This window comes from Halictus rubicundus, chromosome 1 (assembly GCF_050948215.1).
Source record: "Halictus rubicundus isolate RS-2024b chromosome 1, iyHalRubi1_principal, whole genome shotgun sequence".
NCBI classification, from domain to species: Eukaryota; Metazoa; Arthropoda; class Insecta; order Hymenoptera; family Halictidae; genus Halictus; species Halictus rubicundus.
The window spans coordinates 21,554,315-21,569,667 of record NC_135149.1 but is presented as its reverse complement, the minus strand read 5'-3'; the positions used below and the strand labels follow the sequence as shown (position 1 = coordinate 21,569,667).

Below are 15,353 nucleotides of genomic sequence, written 5' to 3'. Positions count from 1 at the left end.
CCACTCATTTTTGCCATAAACGTAGTCGTAAACGTTCTCAAGCATTTTCCATAAACTATGTTACATGTGTCCGACCGTGGCTGTCTGTATTCGCTTACCGGTAAAAGTAAGCACTGCTTTTTGTTTGTTATACAACGTTCCTATATAACTGAACAATACACGGTCACCTAAACTTTTATCGCGCAAGACTTAACTTCCACTTAGTTTCTCAGAAACTCGAAGAAAGACTTTCTACCTGCAGCAATACAAGAAAATACTCTTTTCTTACATTATCCTATACATTTTTATGTTACGAGACATCTTTATGCAGTCTAGGTTGCACACGAAAGACTTTTCATTTTTTAAGTCGACACCGAGAAGTTAGCTTCCGGCCATGCAAAACAGACATAAATTTTAACGTTGCGACAATAAAAGGAACTTTCTTGTTCTTAAATCGACACAGTCAAGTTAGTCTTCCCGACCAGAGTAGAAATAGTTGAGCGCGAAACACGGTAGAGAAGAAAAAGAAACATACGAAGTTGGAAAGCTCGACTGCGATGAGAACTTTTCCGGAAGAATCTTCTCCGTTGAACTGAGTGTGAAAATTGGGTGTTCGGGAGCTTAGTGCAGCTTCCTCGGCTCTCACAGTGGCCGATGAAGAGATCGGCTTTCAAACTTCGTTGAAAATGGCGACAGATCATCCAAACAGATCTCGTTGCTTCAAAATGCGGTGTTGGTTGAACAAAAAACGATACATTAATCACTCGTCCATATTTGTAAACGAATTTTTACATTGATGTATCGAGTGTAGCAAATTCGAACGATCTGAAAAATGCTAGAAGGGTGACTGAGTATTGTTAGACCCGTTCTCGTGTTAATTGGACCTTGGTCCTGTATAATTAGAAGTAAAATCAATGCTGCTCAGCTGGAACTGCAAGTGAACAGTACAATTGAAAGATCCTTTGATTACGCAGATTTGCAAACATAGGCTAGCGAATCTTTGATGTAGCCAAAGCCGAGTGCGTCGATGGCAATTGCAAACATCGCGGGAGCTGTATCACCGAATCGGAGGTTCGCGTCATCGCTGCATCGTAATCGCTGCTGAATGTCCATTCTCCGCCGTGATAATCCGTTTATTCACTTCCCCTCCCTTTGTCCCGGTTCGCTAATAGCAGCTCGCGAGAGCTAGTTTATGCCGGAACGAAATTGGTGGCGATTACCTCGCGGAAACGGGTGCAATCGGTCGTCTTCCGGGTGGGGACCATCCTCGAGAATTTTCAAAGATTATGCACATACGCCGCTGCGCCGAATTGCATTTCGCAACGCCAGTCTTATTATTTACTTTCATCTCTATTCGTTTGCTGGGCTTGCCAATTTGTAGAATTTAATAATCACAATAATTGAGCAAAGTCAGAACAATTTACTAGACCCTATACAATTTGAGACTTTTCACAAATCATTTGGTGGCCATCATTGAGGTCAGTGACCTAACGTTTCCCGAATTTCCGGCGGTCAATGACCATTGTTCTAGAATTTTCTGCAGTCAGTGACCACTATTCCTAAATTCCTACGGTCAGTGACCACCTTCTTAGATTTTCTACGGTCAGTGACCACTGGTCGCTAATATTCCATGATCACCTCTCAATTCTTTACGACTAGGTTGGAAGATTTTCAACGAAAATGAAGTTACAATTGATCAATTTCATTTCCACACGTAACATTTCACTGAATCTATCGACGCGAAAATTCCTTTTAAAGACTGTATAAATGATTCCTCGTCTCGGCTATGGGTGACACAGAAGTGAACGTGTTGAACCGAGTGAACAAATTCGTTTTAACTGTTTAATGACGGTGTTTCTCGGTAGAGTTCAGTGAATCATTCGATGGAGGTTGGTTCGAGGGGACCACGGTGTTTCTCTCCCGGGCGTAATAGAACCGAAAACTTGAATCCTGCTTAAATTGTCCAATTAACGTCTCCCCGCAACTGACGGCAGCTTCAATTGGGTTTTCAGCGTGAACAGCGACGGTCTATCGGCCCTGGACGTCGCAGTGCTCAGCAACAATAGGCCGCTGGCAAAAATGTTGGTCGCCTTCGGCGCGCAAGAGGGCAACCAATGTAAGTATTTTACAGCTTCGTCACAAATTACATTAGATGAATTGCAATCATCGAATCACCGTTCCCCACCGTCTATTTCAACCTCATATATTCCCGTCTATTAATTTAAAGTTAATTTAGAGTTAATTTAAAAAAGACAGTGTCAAAACACTTCTGCTTTTTGCACGGAGGTGTTCAATTGATTGCACATTTTTATTCTAGTACGTTATGTATATAGTCTTTTTAGTTTAGAGGAACGTAATCACAATGCAGCTTTAGCAATTTTCTCCAAAGCTACCACGCATCCGAAAACGTTTAATCATCCTACAACAGCAGTTGATAACGCATTCAAGAATTCCTGACTCCGTTCCCGCCCTCCGCGCGTACTCTTTTCGCCCAATTTCTGCCGCGCGATTCAGGTTCCGTTTGCAACAACAATGGTCTTAACAAGTTCACTAGCGGCGCACAAAAGCCGAGGAAATTGTTATTTTTCCGTTTGCTCCTTGATCTAGGTCCCCGCGAATATTCTCGCTTGTATATCGAATATAAAAAAGCGCAGGAAGAAAATAGATGAATGGTTTCGATCAACGAGGCGATTCTTTATTCCGAGACCAGGAAAAATAATTGCAGGTTCGTTTTACTGGAGGGGATCGTCTCGGAGATTTCACAGATGTGTCCTGAAGGAGTTGAACCGCGATAATAAAACTCTCTGGATCGATTACATCGGTGTCTCGAAGAAAAATTGCTTAGACCGTGGAAAACCGAACCGACCGAGGGGAAAAGGAAGAGCAGCGAAATAGCCGAACGGAATGGGATTCCAATTAGGATTCCGCAGGCTGTAATAAAAGTGCCGTCAAGTTTTATTGCGCTTCGACTGCGGCAAAAATGAAATCGCAGACCCTCCGGCTAGATTTTCGGGAAACTATTTAGTTTTCGATCGGATTTAATTGGGCACTTACCCCGTGGCATCGTAAAATCCTCGGCTGATGCTGCTGGAATTATCACATATTTTTCAAACGAGTCTGACGTTAATATTGAACGTTAAAAGTAGCCAGAATCTGTTGCTTTATACGAAAATTGCAAGATTGAATTTATTTAGACGAACATATTTCTTTATGAAGAATAGCGTTTCAGCCATCAGGAGCATGATTTCGGTCCGCGATTAGAATGATCCTCAAGTTCTTGAGCCGGCTCATTAAGCGGTCGGAATGCGACTCGTCTATTCGAATAAACAGAGCTCGCTGCATTGCTGAATGCAACGTTATTCCATTCGGCGAGCACGCGTAAATACCCCGCCGCCGCTGATTAAAGCATTTAATTAAAACAACTAATTAGATCGCGCGTACCTAGGCGGATCGGGCAATTTGTCGGGGCGAAACTTTGTTATCAACACTTTCGCGGGTATATTTTCATCGAAAATTCCTGCGTCGCGTTTACGGAGATTCGAACGAACGAACCTTGTTTTACACGGTGCCTGTTTCGTGCGGGCGTTCGAGTCTCCGGAATTAAAATCTTCCTTCTCGCTTATTATTCTCACTCGAAACGGGAAGTAAAAGCACCGTTTACCGTGAGATTTATTTAGTTATGCGAAAGAGTTTCCTCGTAGATTATTTTGTTCTTCTGGTGCTAAATCAATGTCTAAAACGAGCAGAGATTAGCACGTTGAGTGCCACACCAATGCCCATACAAATTGTACAAAATAAATACTGTTTATTCAATAATATAAGAAATGAAAAAGTAGGATTTATCATAACTAGACTGCGGATTTTATGCTTGTACGACAAGAACGGATTGGTCAAATAAAAATCTATGACTACATTAAAAGAATTTAATAATGTCACATTATTTTTGACTTACTCAAATTAAAAAGAGAAGAAGAGAATTTTTAATGATTACAGTGATTTTTGTAACATTCTCGCACCTCGTAGAGCCTAATAAAATTTCGTTTACTTAATACTTAGTAAAAATTGACTTTAAAGTTCGGTAAAAACAGTGTGTCGGTACTGGCGGCACTCAAAGCGTTAAGAAACCCGAGCTGTTTCGAAATTGCAGTTTCTTTTAGGAAAAGTATTCGTTGCTCGCACGCGACTGAAATCGCATTCCCCTTCGTGACTGTTTGATTCTCCGATTCGAAAACGTGGAAAGCGTCGGTTTATTCGGAACGATTGTTATTAATGTTAATCGAATTGTCCGGGAGCAGCGGGACCGTTATTGTCCATTAAAATCGCATTATCGTTTCGACGAAGGCTGTCAAATAATGCCGGGACGAGATTGTGCGTGTCGCACGGCCAAATGGAAATCGATAGCCGACACAATCGCGATGGAAACGATATCTGCAGACGTCCCGGATGCGACTCGCCGCAAGATTTTGCATTCGTAAACATGAATCGGCTCAATTAGCCAGGCATTTTTCCGCGGTTCTACGACAAGTCATGTCTGATTCGCGCAATTCACCCGATTATTGCGACAGTTCCGCGTTGAATTTCACCGCTCGTTTCCTCCCTAATTCCCGGCGACTGTAGTCTAATAAACTTCATTCATGCCCGGCCAACGTGGAAAGGGCGAGATTCTTGACCTGGGAAACTGTAAATTGGGTCAGGCAAATTTTACTGCTTCACCTTCCGCATCCAATCTTCTCTCGACCTTCTCAAATATTTCGCAAACGTCCCTTTAGTCTGCTACGAGTTTTTAAAACGCGACATATTTTTCAGTCGCTGCTGGAAATTAAAAGGGATCTAATATCCCTCCTTGACCCTGACGCCCGGTTTCTTTCCTCAGCTCTTTAAGATTATCCGTGAACATCCCCGTAACTTGCCGCAATTTTCTGAAAAATTTTCTGTCCTACATTACCGCAGAATTCTTCGTTTAATCGGGTTCAATAATTTTTGAGTAAATAAACAAGACAGTTAAACACTTTCCAGCTTTCCCTCCTTGATCCTCGACATTATACAAAATAATATCTGTCGAAGTGTCACGAAGGGTTGAGTTGACTTAGGGAACTAGAAACAAGTTTCCAAGTGGAATCGAGTGTAAGAAAGTCGTCTGATTGATCACACAGTCAAGTCTCCGGAGTCCCTGGGCAGTCACTTGGCCTCGTTGCTGTCGGAAGCGGAGCACCGGGTCCAAGAACTTGGCGGGAGCACTTCCGGTAGCGGTGGGACCACCCTTTTAGAACCGCCGAGCAGCCATAGATCAAGTTTTTCGTCGCAGCACAACAATCTCACGGGATGCGGCGGCAGTGCTGAGGACAAGCAACTGGCTCTGTGGGAGAGGAGAGCGAGAGCTCTCAGGAAGATGCTGCTAGGATTTGATCAAGCGAGTGAGTACCGAACTGCACAAACTTTTACCTGTCTGCTGTATTCTCTTCCACCATTTTTATGCCCTCCTGAAAATATCGTGAAACTTCTGAATGTGGAGATTAAGAATTTGGTGTACTGTTATGAGAATTTTCTGTAATCAGTGACCGCTGTTCTCCAATTTAACGAGGTCACTGATCACTATTTCTCAATTTCCTGTGGTCAGTGACCTAGTAAAGATTTCAAACAGGTACTTATGAGTAAAAATAAATCATTACATGGTGAAGTAGAGACGTGTACTGATACTCCTCTCCAAATTCTCACGCAAGGGTTAACTGTGCGCCTCAACTATACTAAAACTTGTACTGTGCTTATTTCAGGACCACCGGACATGCCTTTCCTGGTGGCAGTCGACGTTACGGGAACCAACTCAGTGACAGTGAGGTTTCAGGAGCCGGATTCCCACGATTCACCAATCTGCACAAAGTTCAAGGTCCAATGGAGCATAAAAGAGGATTTCTCGGTGATTTGCGGAGACAGGGAGGTGCTAGACATGAAGCAGAGAGAGTGCAGAGTCGACGATCTAATCCAGGGCCAGAAGTACTACTTCCGGGCCGCTGCTGGGAACCTGAAGGGTTACAGCAGGTTCAGGCACTCGACGCCTTGCCATGTCACTCCCAGCAGTACGTCCATTTTCAATCTGCACGTCAAATAAGTTATCTTAAAAAATAATCCTTCATAAATTAACCTGGGGCATCCTGCATGTATACAATCAGTTACAAAAACATCAGACAAGTTCTCAGTATCATAATTAAACTGCTGATCTTTGTACAAGTCAATTTGTAAGAAGCAGACTCACTATAATCACAGCACTGGTATTTTACCAAATACTGGTCCAACACAAGTGTGTTATGTTTCCCTGGAAATTCCTGGTTAGATCCATCTTCGCTTTGACTCTACAAGTCAGATTTAGTGATCGTATATACAAAGTATTCTTCGCTGCGATTCAGACTCTGAATGAGGCTATTGAAGACGTAACATGGCATTGTTCCAGGTTGGAGGGACATCGATGGCAGGCTGCCAAGGTTTGCCGGCCGATTGGAGCAGTTGAACACACTATTCACTGACATAAGGCGGCCAGAGTACACACAGGAGACACCAGCGGTGCAGAGGCGCAACCACAAGAAGAAGACGACGATAAAGCAGCTGTTCACAGCGACCAGCAAATTCCAGAAGAACCTAAGGCGCGGCGTGTTCCTCGCCTGCTTGCTCTACCACGAAGACAAGGTGCTTGTGACCAATGAAGACTTCCTACCTGTGATCGAAGTCGACGAGACCTACCCTAGCTGTATCTACACCGACTTCCATTGGCTGATGAAGGTAGCCTGCACCTGGGACGATGTCAAAACCCTTCGCCAGGACATGGAGAAGAGCCACAACAGCTCCACTAACCACTTCAGGATAAAGCTGCTGCAGGCTGCGGCTCAGATGCAGGTGGAGCATTTTTTTTTTGTCATTAGTAAATTGATCTTTCATCATACTATTAAATAGGGCTAAAAAAAACCTGTGTGGCAAGTTTCAAGTCGGTGCCCTTACCACAAGGGTAGTTATAGGGTAATCACGTTAAAATGTGATTGATCCTTGCAGGCAGCGCTGTGCATACAAGACCTGGGCCAACTGTACCATAAACCCATCAGGGACGTCCAAGGGACCCTGGTCTTCTCAACGGTGAACTACGTGAAATCCCCGAAGCTTATCTCAGTATTAAACAGCAGATGGTTGCCTCTCAGCAAGGTGACCAAGAAGGTGATCACTCACGAGGAGAGCAGCGTGTCGGATATCCTGATATCCAGCATACAGGAGCAGATGACGTACCACCAAGTCAGCAGCATCAAGCTGTCGAGAGGATTGTACCTTGGCTACCTGAAGATGCAGAGCAGCGTGGACCTAATTCAGGTCGTGGTGCCTGCCAAGTCGCCCAACGTGTTGCCGCACTGCAAAATCCGTGACAATCCCCACGTGTCTGCGTAAGTAAAGACCACAATTGTCTTTTAGTAGACTGGAGGAATTAATAGCACCCTGGAGAAAGTAATTTCCATTCGATGAAACTAATTTCTGTCCCGCTGCAGCGAAGAATGGGACTACCTGAAGAGGATAACGCGCCTCCAGGCAGCGGACGTTTCAGGCAAAGACGCCGAGGAGAAAGAGAACGCGACGAACGAATGCCAGGGTACAGAACAACAGAAGATGTTCGTCGACCTCGTCGCAGCAACCGCTAGACGATTATTCAATTACATGGAGATCAACCCTGATGACACCTTGTCCCATCGACTCTACGACGCCGAGGTTATCGATCTAACCCACGACGTGTCTTTCCTCATCGCGGTTCCTCCAGCGGAGACTGCTTGTTCTGTCCCTGGAACCAGGGAGATTCTTCTGCAAAGAGGAGACTTGTTATCCTTGCCAATCCAAGTGTTCGAGATGGTCCATTTGAACACTTATCAGAAGGATGTGATCAACAGATACTCGAGATTAAGTTGTATCTTGGAATTGGACACGGCCCAGGCTCAGCACAACCATAGGGAAGCGTTCAGTTCTTTGGAATTGAGCGTGGCGAAGGACAAGCTGACCAGGCTTCAGGATCTTCAGACGCAAGTGAATACCGTTTGGAAGGGAGCCAGGTGGCTGATCGACGCCATCACGTTTGCGAGGGATCGTGGAACCTCTCAGCAATGTGTAAGTAAACTAGCAGAGAAAGGTGTTCAAGTTACACGAGCTGATTTGAATGAAACGTTGGGAAAGTTCTCATTGAAAGGTAGCTAATTGTTTCATAGATGGTTGACAATCAATCTGACCTCCATCTTTGAGAGATGTTCTCACTCTTTCAATTTGGGTGACGTCAACCACCTCTCCCATAAGTTTTATCAAAATCGACTTGTAGAGCTTGAATATGTTTCCTTCTAACAATGGGACAATCCCGAAGCGACGTCTCCAGATATTAATGAAATTTTGGGAGGACGTAGTTCTTGCAAAAATATTCGGCACACACACAAATGTTCACACACTTGATATTTTATTTGGAATGATCAAAATTTGTTCAAATATGGTTCCAACCTGAAACTTGGGTCTATTATCACACCTTGAATGTGTGAACGACGGCCGCTAAAAAAATGTGTCCAATATTTTTGCAAGAATCACGCCCTGCCAAAGATTTTCATTAAGAAGAAGAGGAAGAATTCTGAAGAAGTCACTTCGGGACCGTCCCTCGTAAGAGTTCCAAGTCTGGGCCTCTGATGTACATCTGTATTCATCCTGAACTGCATTGTAGGGCACGTCGCAGACGCTAGGGATTTCAATGAAGCACTTGCTCAGTCTAGATAGGAACAAAAGCAACAGTAACAGCAACAGCCTGAAGAGGAGCCTGCTGCAGCTGCCGCCGCGGGACCCGAAGCTGGTCAAGTCTAGTCCGGGCCGAGGAAGCTGGCCAGGACCGAACGTGACCAACTCTACATCGAATCTGCTGACTACAGAGTTCAGCAAGAGCGAGCAACAGTTGCCGAGCAGCCAGTACATTCGGAAGGGTAGCAACACGTCCAACATGTCAACGGGGTCGGAGCCACCGAAATCGTCAGTGCCGTTGAGCAGCGCCAGCAATCTGAGCAACGCGACCAGCGGTGGCAGCAACAACCATCTGGTACCGTTGCAAAACGCGAGGCTACCGCCCTCCAAGTCCGAGGACACTCTAATCCTGACGAAATATAAACACAGCCCCAGGAATAGGTCGGCGACTATCACGTCCGCCTCGGCCAGCACCAGTCCCCTGCTCAGCATCAAGCCGATCATGTACGGCGGCTCGTTGCTGAGCGTGTCCACCGCCATGACCAACACGACCAGCTTGCTCAGCGTCACCAACACCAACTCGGACAGTTTGCACTCGTTGAGCAGCGACGAGTACTCGACGCCTAACTCGAGCATCTGTCTAAAGGGCCTGGGTAAAGGGAAGCCGACCAAACCAACCGCCAGCGTCGCTGCTATGGCAACTGGCTCCCTAGAAAGCCAACTAGAAGAGGAGAAAGACGAGGCCACCATGATGCCGGCTCCTTTGCCTGGCATACTTCAGGTAGCTCAACATGATTTTCTCAATTCAACTTTGTTGGCTAGTGGTTGGAAGGGTTGTAGTTATTATTCTTCAAAGAGAATTAACTCTAAACCTACCACCATTGCACCGATCAAATAGTCGGCTTCAAATTTTTATTTTACAACTGACAATAAGATTCCATTGAAAATAATTGTGCACGTTTCTTGATTGAAGTAGACACTACAATAAGAATTGCACAAACTCTAAATAAGTTGAATCGTTTCACTTTTATCAAGTAACACAGACCAGGTACTTTTAGTGCTTAGTAGGTTTAGTGTTAAACTACACTTGCGTGTGCAAGATTAAACAATCACTAAATTTTCGTTCAAAAATTGCTTATGGATATTCTACGACGTTTTTACATGAAGTTACAGCACTTTGAACATTGACAACTTTTGAACGAAAATTTATTGATCGTTTAATTTTGTGCGACAGTGTATATGCAGCTTATCGTTGAGAGCTTGAGGATTGACACAAGGGTAAACATATAAAGTAAAAAGTAAATTTCTTGAGATAGTCCAAATGGTTCATTCCTAAAAAGGGAGGTTGCTTTCTATATATCTTAGACATACAATCCATCCTCAAATGTTAGGGATCATCACAGACTGCGACATCTTTCAAGCTCTCTATGATAACTGGAAGAAAGGTACAGTGGATCCTCTCATAACACGTTACCCTTGAATAAGTTGCACTTATGAAGTCCACTGTACTTTCAGTGTCTCCTCACTTCCATCACTGTTTGAGTAGACCCTGAAAATCTTTTTTAACCAAAGTGATATGAAAGTGTCAATGGATCTCAAGGTTGAAGCACAAGATTCTTGATATTCAATCCTTTGCCCTGGACTGTCACCTGTAACAAGGTACTTAATTATAACAAAGAGAAGGAAAGTCTGCGAGCGCAGAGGATTGAAGGGTGAAAATAATCTTGATATCCACTGGCACAAGACCCACTTCGTACTAGAACAAAAACTGTCCTACCTAAAGCAAGCTTTTCTCAGGACACTCGTTACAAAACTGACTGCTTGATTCCAGAACCGCCCATTGAGTTTAAATAATGTTTTTCCTTGTAGGGAACACAAGTCTAACCCGATTGTAGTTAAACACAGCTCACTTGGTCTTCTAGTGCAGACCGATGTAGCAGACATATGAGTAAGCCGCTACATCCCCTAGCGTTCTACCGCTTGTTTCGCTCGGTTCAGCTTTCCAAGTCTTTCGCTTTTCTGTGTAGCATCCTAAAGGTACGAATACGCTAGCGAGTAACTCGCAACATTTTCTTGTGAGAGCAACTTGCAAAGTAAAAGTTTTTAAAGTAGGAAAAACATTAGGAGAACTTGAGTGCATCGATTTGCAATTTTCTAGAATCGCTAGAGAGAAAAAGAACTTTTTATTTCACTCCTATCTATCATACTTGAAAATTTTTATTTTGCATAAAGATCCACAGTCAAATTAGAAATATATTGTTTCGCTCTTTGAGATAAACTGTCGCAAATGAGTTGAACGTGACGAGAGTCGCCTTCGCAAAAAATGTCACAAGTTACTTGCCAGTGTATTAGCACCTTAATCAAGCATGCCAGACCATCCTTCTTTAGCTTAAGAATTTGTGTGCACTGTCATTCTACATCTTGGGAACCCTAAGCAACAAAACTCTCAGCATAAAGACAACTAACTTCCAAGCATTCGAGCGACAAATCAAAATTACATCTCATTCTGAAAAAGACACCAGCATCGTAACAATCGATCAATGATCTCTGCTCATCGCTAACACAAAAAGTATCATCGAGTGCTATACCAGCTGATTGCCATTGCAAACGCTGACACCTCACAGCAGAATCTATCTGTCGGCTGTCGATATTTTCACTTGCTACTATTTTTTAACATGATCTATCACTGTCTTTTCAGGTCTACGCCGCGTACGAGACCGGTCTGGCCTCCGGGACGAGTCTGAAACTGCACGTGACACCTCGAACGACAGCCAGGGAGGTGGTGAACCTGGTGGTGAAGCAGCTGAACATGGCAGTGGTGCTGAAGGGCCAGGAAGGTCCCATCTACACGTCCGACGAGCTGCCAAACTTTTGCTTGGTGGCTGTGATCGGTGCGCGGGAGCGTTGTCTCAGGGACGATTTCCGGCTGTTACAGCTGCAGAACCCTTGGAAAAAGGGCAGACTGTATGTCCGGCAGAAACAGGACGTTCTGGCAGCCCTGGAGCACAGCAGCAAGCACACCGCGTATTTATAGCATAAGTAGAAACCGAGCGGGGGCAGGTTGTTACGTAGAAGAAAAAAAAGCGGTCTCGAGGAAGAGGAAAGAACCCCAGGTCCCGAGGTGACACCGTCTAAGAAGCTTTCCATCTTGTTAACAATCGGCGGCAGAAGCCAAAGATCACCTAGATTAACGCGTTCTGCGAGCTTCCGGATCAAAGTCGAGCCTTCCTTTCGTTTCTATCCACACTTTCTTCCCGGAGATTCGAAGTTATAGGAAGCTGTCTAGCTATTAAGTAGTTGCATATGAAATATCCGACTCCAGGACCATTCACTGATATATTTATCAATTTTTCAAAACTTATTTTTTTATGGTACCTTCTGTAGACACGTTAATCTCTGCTGTGTCCCTAGCACTGCAGATGTTCATTTAATTAATTCGTCAAAAACTGAGTAGCTGAATGAGAATCGTAATACTCTGGGTGAAAATAAACCTAGACTCCTAATTGACGACATTATGCGGTTTGCAGTAAAAAAAATGTGGCAGTAAATTACTTTAAGTTTGAGCTGAGCTCACTTTAATAAATAAGTTTAATTTACAGATAAAGTTACATACGTTTGTTTAAAGTCACTTTGACGTTTCACATGCAACAACCTAATACGAGAGGATATTACGAATGTTCCAAGTGGTTAGAGGAGGGTTCTTTTTAATTGTTTTTGATATGAGAAAGTGTAGAGATGGCTTAGTCGATCCCACGAGACAGCTCGAGTCGCGTTAACTTGTACATAACGAGGAGAGACGCTTGAACAAGTTCCCAGTTGTATATCGAGGCTCTAAGTAAGCTACAAGTAATTAGGTAGAGGTGTGCGAGTGGTGGCGAGCGTTGTTCCTCTTCGGGGATGCTATGTTCAGACTGTAGTTTCCCAATGTGGGTGTCGAAGACGTTTACGGAGTGTTGTCTCAGATCACCTACCAGCAACTAGCATTTACTTATTTATTATTCACGGAAATTTAACTCTGAGATTCCAGATTAAAACACACTAATGAAAACATTCTACCGTAGCCAACGATCAAAAGCAAAATTATTTTGATTGCTTTAAACTTAATGCGATATGGTCCACGTGCTGTTACATATGAAACTGCAATTGAAGGAGTCAAAATAATTGTAAAAGGGGTGGCAGTTCTATATGATAATTGGGAAACTACGGTTTAGGCGATACCGTACATTCCAACGATTTCGAGCAGCCCTGCTAACCGAGTTTAGGTAGTCTGGAGTGAATAATACTCAAGTCGTACTGCTGTATTTTAGGTACCGATCTCAATGTTTCACTCGAGCGCGAGTACGCGGACACTTCGGAGATGATCTCATCTCGCGAGCATGGTGTCCAAGCGGATTTGTAAATTGTCAGCCCCTTTCGCGTCACTTGGATCGATGGAATATATTCGAGTGATCGATAAAGGGGCATAGTTTTGGACGCCTCGATCGCAAAGAGGATTTTATATTTACCGAGCCTCGTTCAGGAAAATGGAACACGGTCTTCAAGATGTGTTAGTCCCGATGTTGTATATCTAGTGGAAGAGCAAAGGAGTGAAAGTTTAAAGGAATCATTTATTTAATTTTAATTTTGTTTAAAAATTCTAATCAGAATTATTTGCGCAGAAAAGCATATTTAACACTGGAGTTAATGAACAACATTGAACTTTTTATTTTTCATAGAGATCTGCAGTCTGTTGTCTCATTTCATTAGATTTGCAGAATATTATGTTTGATGTAGAAATGTTCTCATTTTGAAAATGATGATTTATTTATCTTGCCTGTTCACTAGAGATACATTCACAATGATCTACGAGATGACTTTCGTTGCAATTGAGTATCAATGAGAGTCACTCAAGGCGCTTGTTTAGGGGTACGAGGTGGCGATTAGGTCAGATTGCGAGCGAGAACTGCCGCGATCGATGAAAGAGGCTTTATAGACTGTTGCGTAGATTTTAACGAAGACTAGCACAATTATTTTTAACCCTGTGATGGCACGCGTGGTCATATAACCGATCTGAGTTTGGAGTACTTGAAATTCTATGGAGAAAGGATCCGATCAACCCTTGTTTAACGCTACGGGTTAACACGTTCGCTACCAGCATTTATTCAACTGCTCATTTTCGTATTTCCTTCGTGAAGTATTAAAACAATTTAGCAGAAGAAAAGCATAAATTCTCTGAATATTATTCCTGTGTACTATGACTTTAAGCAACAAAGTGTATAAGATTAATTTGACTATAAGTATTTGTGACGCTGGTAGCGAACGTGTTAAGGAAAATTTTGTTTGGTAGATTTCTCACAGTGAAGATGAACCTAATTAATTTCAGTCGATAGAACTGTTTGGTGTTTATTTGTCCTCCTATAAAGTCTACCAATTCAGTCCGAAGTGAAAGAAAATAATTACTAAATTATCTATCCTCAATTTTGTAAAACCACAGTATTAAATAGGGGTTGTTCATGCTACTGGCGAGTCAAGACGAAGAAGAGAACGCGAGGCCACCAAATCGTGACGAGTGAACTCATCGTTCCCCGGTTAGCAGGTGAACAATTTAGCGGTTGCGTCCCTTGTAAAAAACTAGAGATAGACTCGCGAAACGACTCGCATGTGCCACTCTAGGGTTTAATCCGAGAAAGCGTTCTTTGCTCTTGAGCAAGATTTTGCTCTTTTCTTTGCGTCCAATTCGCCGACGATCGGCGCAACACAGTCGATGGTGTTTTGTTACGAGATTGTTGCTCCCTTTCGTGTTCTCCGGGCCCAGTTTCGTTGGGGGAGCGTGAAACATTTCCCCGCTGTCAAAGCATTTGGATTTGTATATTTGTATTACATAAGAATTCTCCTAATTTTTCAAGAAGAATTATTGTATCTCGGTGGTCTCGTTCGAGCTCCAGCCTACCGACTGTAATCTCTGGTGATATGATCGGCGGATTGTATAATGAACGCGCCCGGAACGCGCGGTACCGCTGTACAGCGTTCTACATTTAATTATTAATCGTTAGCGACTAATTTGCCACGCATCGCCGAGTGACTGGCAGAAATTCGAGGTTTTCGTTTCGGAGCACTCGAGGATACTCACTGTAATTTTTCGATGGACTGCAGACTTTTGTGCGGTTGAGAATCCCCTTTTTAGACTATTTTTCTTTGATTAGGTTTTTGCTGCTTGACTATCGATAGTCGAATTTGCTCCAAAATTGTCGTACTGATAGCTGTATTCATTTTCGGAAGGATAAATAATCCTGCTAGCTTGTGGGATTTATATTTATTTAATTCTCGTGGCAGTTCTTTATGAGTAATCGTACAAACGATATAATTTAATCCTACATGAGTAAATTACAGATTTTATGCATTTGTAGTAAGAATGAGTCGTGCAACATGAAACAGTAGAAAGATAAAAGATGTTTAAGAGTATCAGTATTTTATTATCAACTTATCGAAAGTATTGATAAAAGAACGAAATTTTTATTTGGTTCTAAAACCTAGTAATTGATATAGACAATTTTTATTCTGCATAAAGATTTGCAGTCTAGTTATTACTGAGAATTTGTGAATACAACGCAGATATGATTGAAGTTATTGAATCGAAAACAAGAAAAAGATTTTACTTTATAAGG

The 15,353-nt window shown here is 43.0% G+C and overlaps 1 protein-coding gene across 4 annotated transcripts in view; it reads left to right on the top strand.

The window, feature by feature from the left end:
* Wake (ankyrin repeat and fibronectin type III domain containing protein wide awake) overlaps window positions 1-15,150 on the top strand; it is a 183,138-nt gene extending 167,988 nt beyond the window's left edge. For 3 of the 4 annotated variants that reach the window (XM_076793791.1, XM_076793801.1, XM_076793778.1), the window contains 8 exons: window positions 1,992-2,095; window positions 5,133-5,393; window positions 5,751-6,053; window positions 6,425-6,864; window positions 7,018-7,397; window positions 7,500-8,106; window positions 8,699-9,490; window positions 11,408-15,150. In XM_076793791.1, the coding sequence (XP_076649906.1) occupies window positions 1,992-2,095; window positions 5,133-5,393; window positions 5,751-6,053; window positions 6,425-6,864; window positions 7,018-7,397; window positions 7,500-8,106; window positions 8,699-9,490; window positions 11,408-11,743 (3,223 nt within the window). In that variant the 3' untranslated portion in view covers window positions 11,744-15,150. Of the gene's footprint in view, window positions 1-1,991; window positions 2,096-5,132; window positions 5,394-5,750; window positions 6,054-6,424; window positions 6,865-7,017; window positions 7,398-7,499; window positions 8,107-8,698; window positions 9,491-10,578; window positions 10,658-11,407 lie in introns of all 4 variants that reach the window. The other variant, XR_013082804.1, reaches the window with a different exon arrangement.
* The last annotated feature ends 203 nt before the right edge of the window (window positions 15,151-15,353 follow it).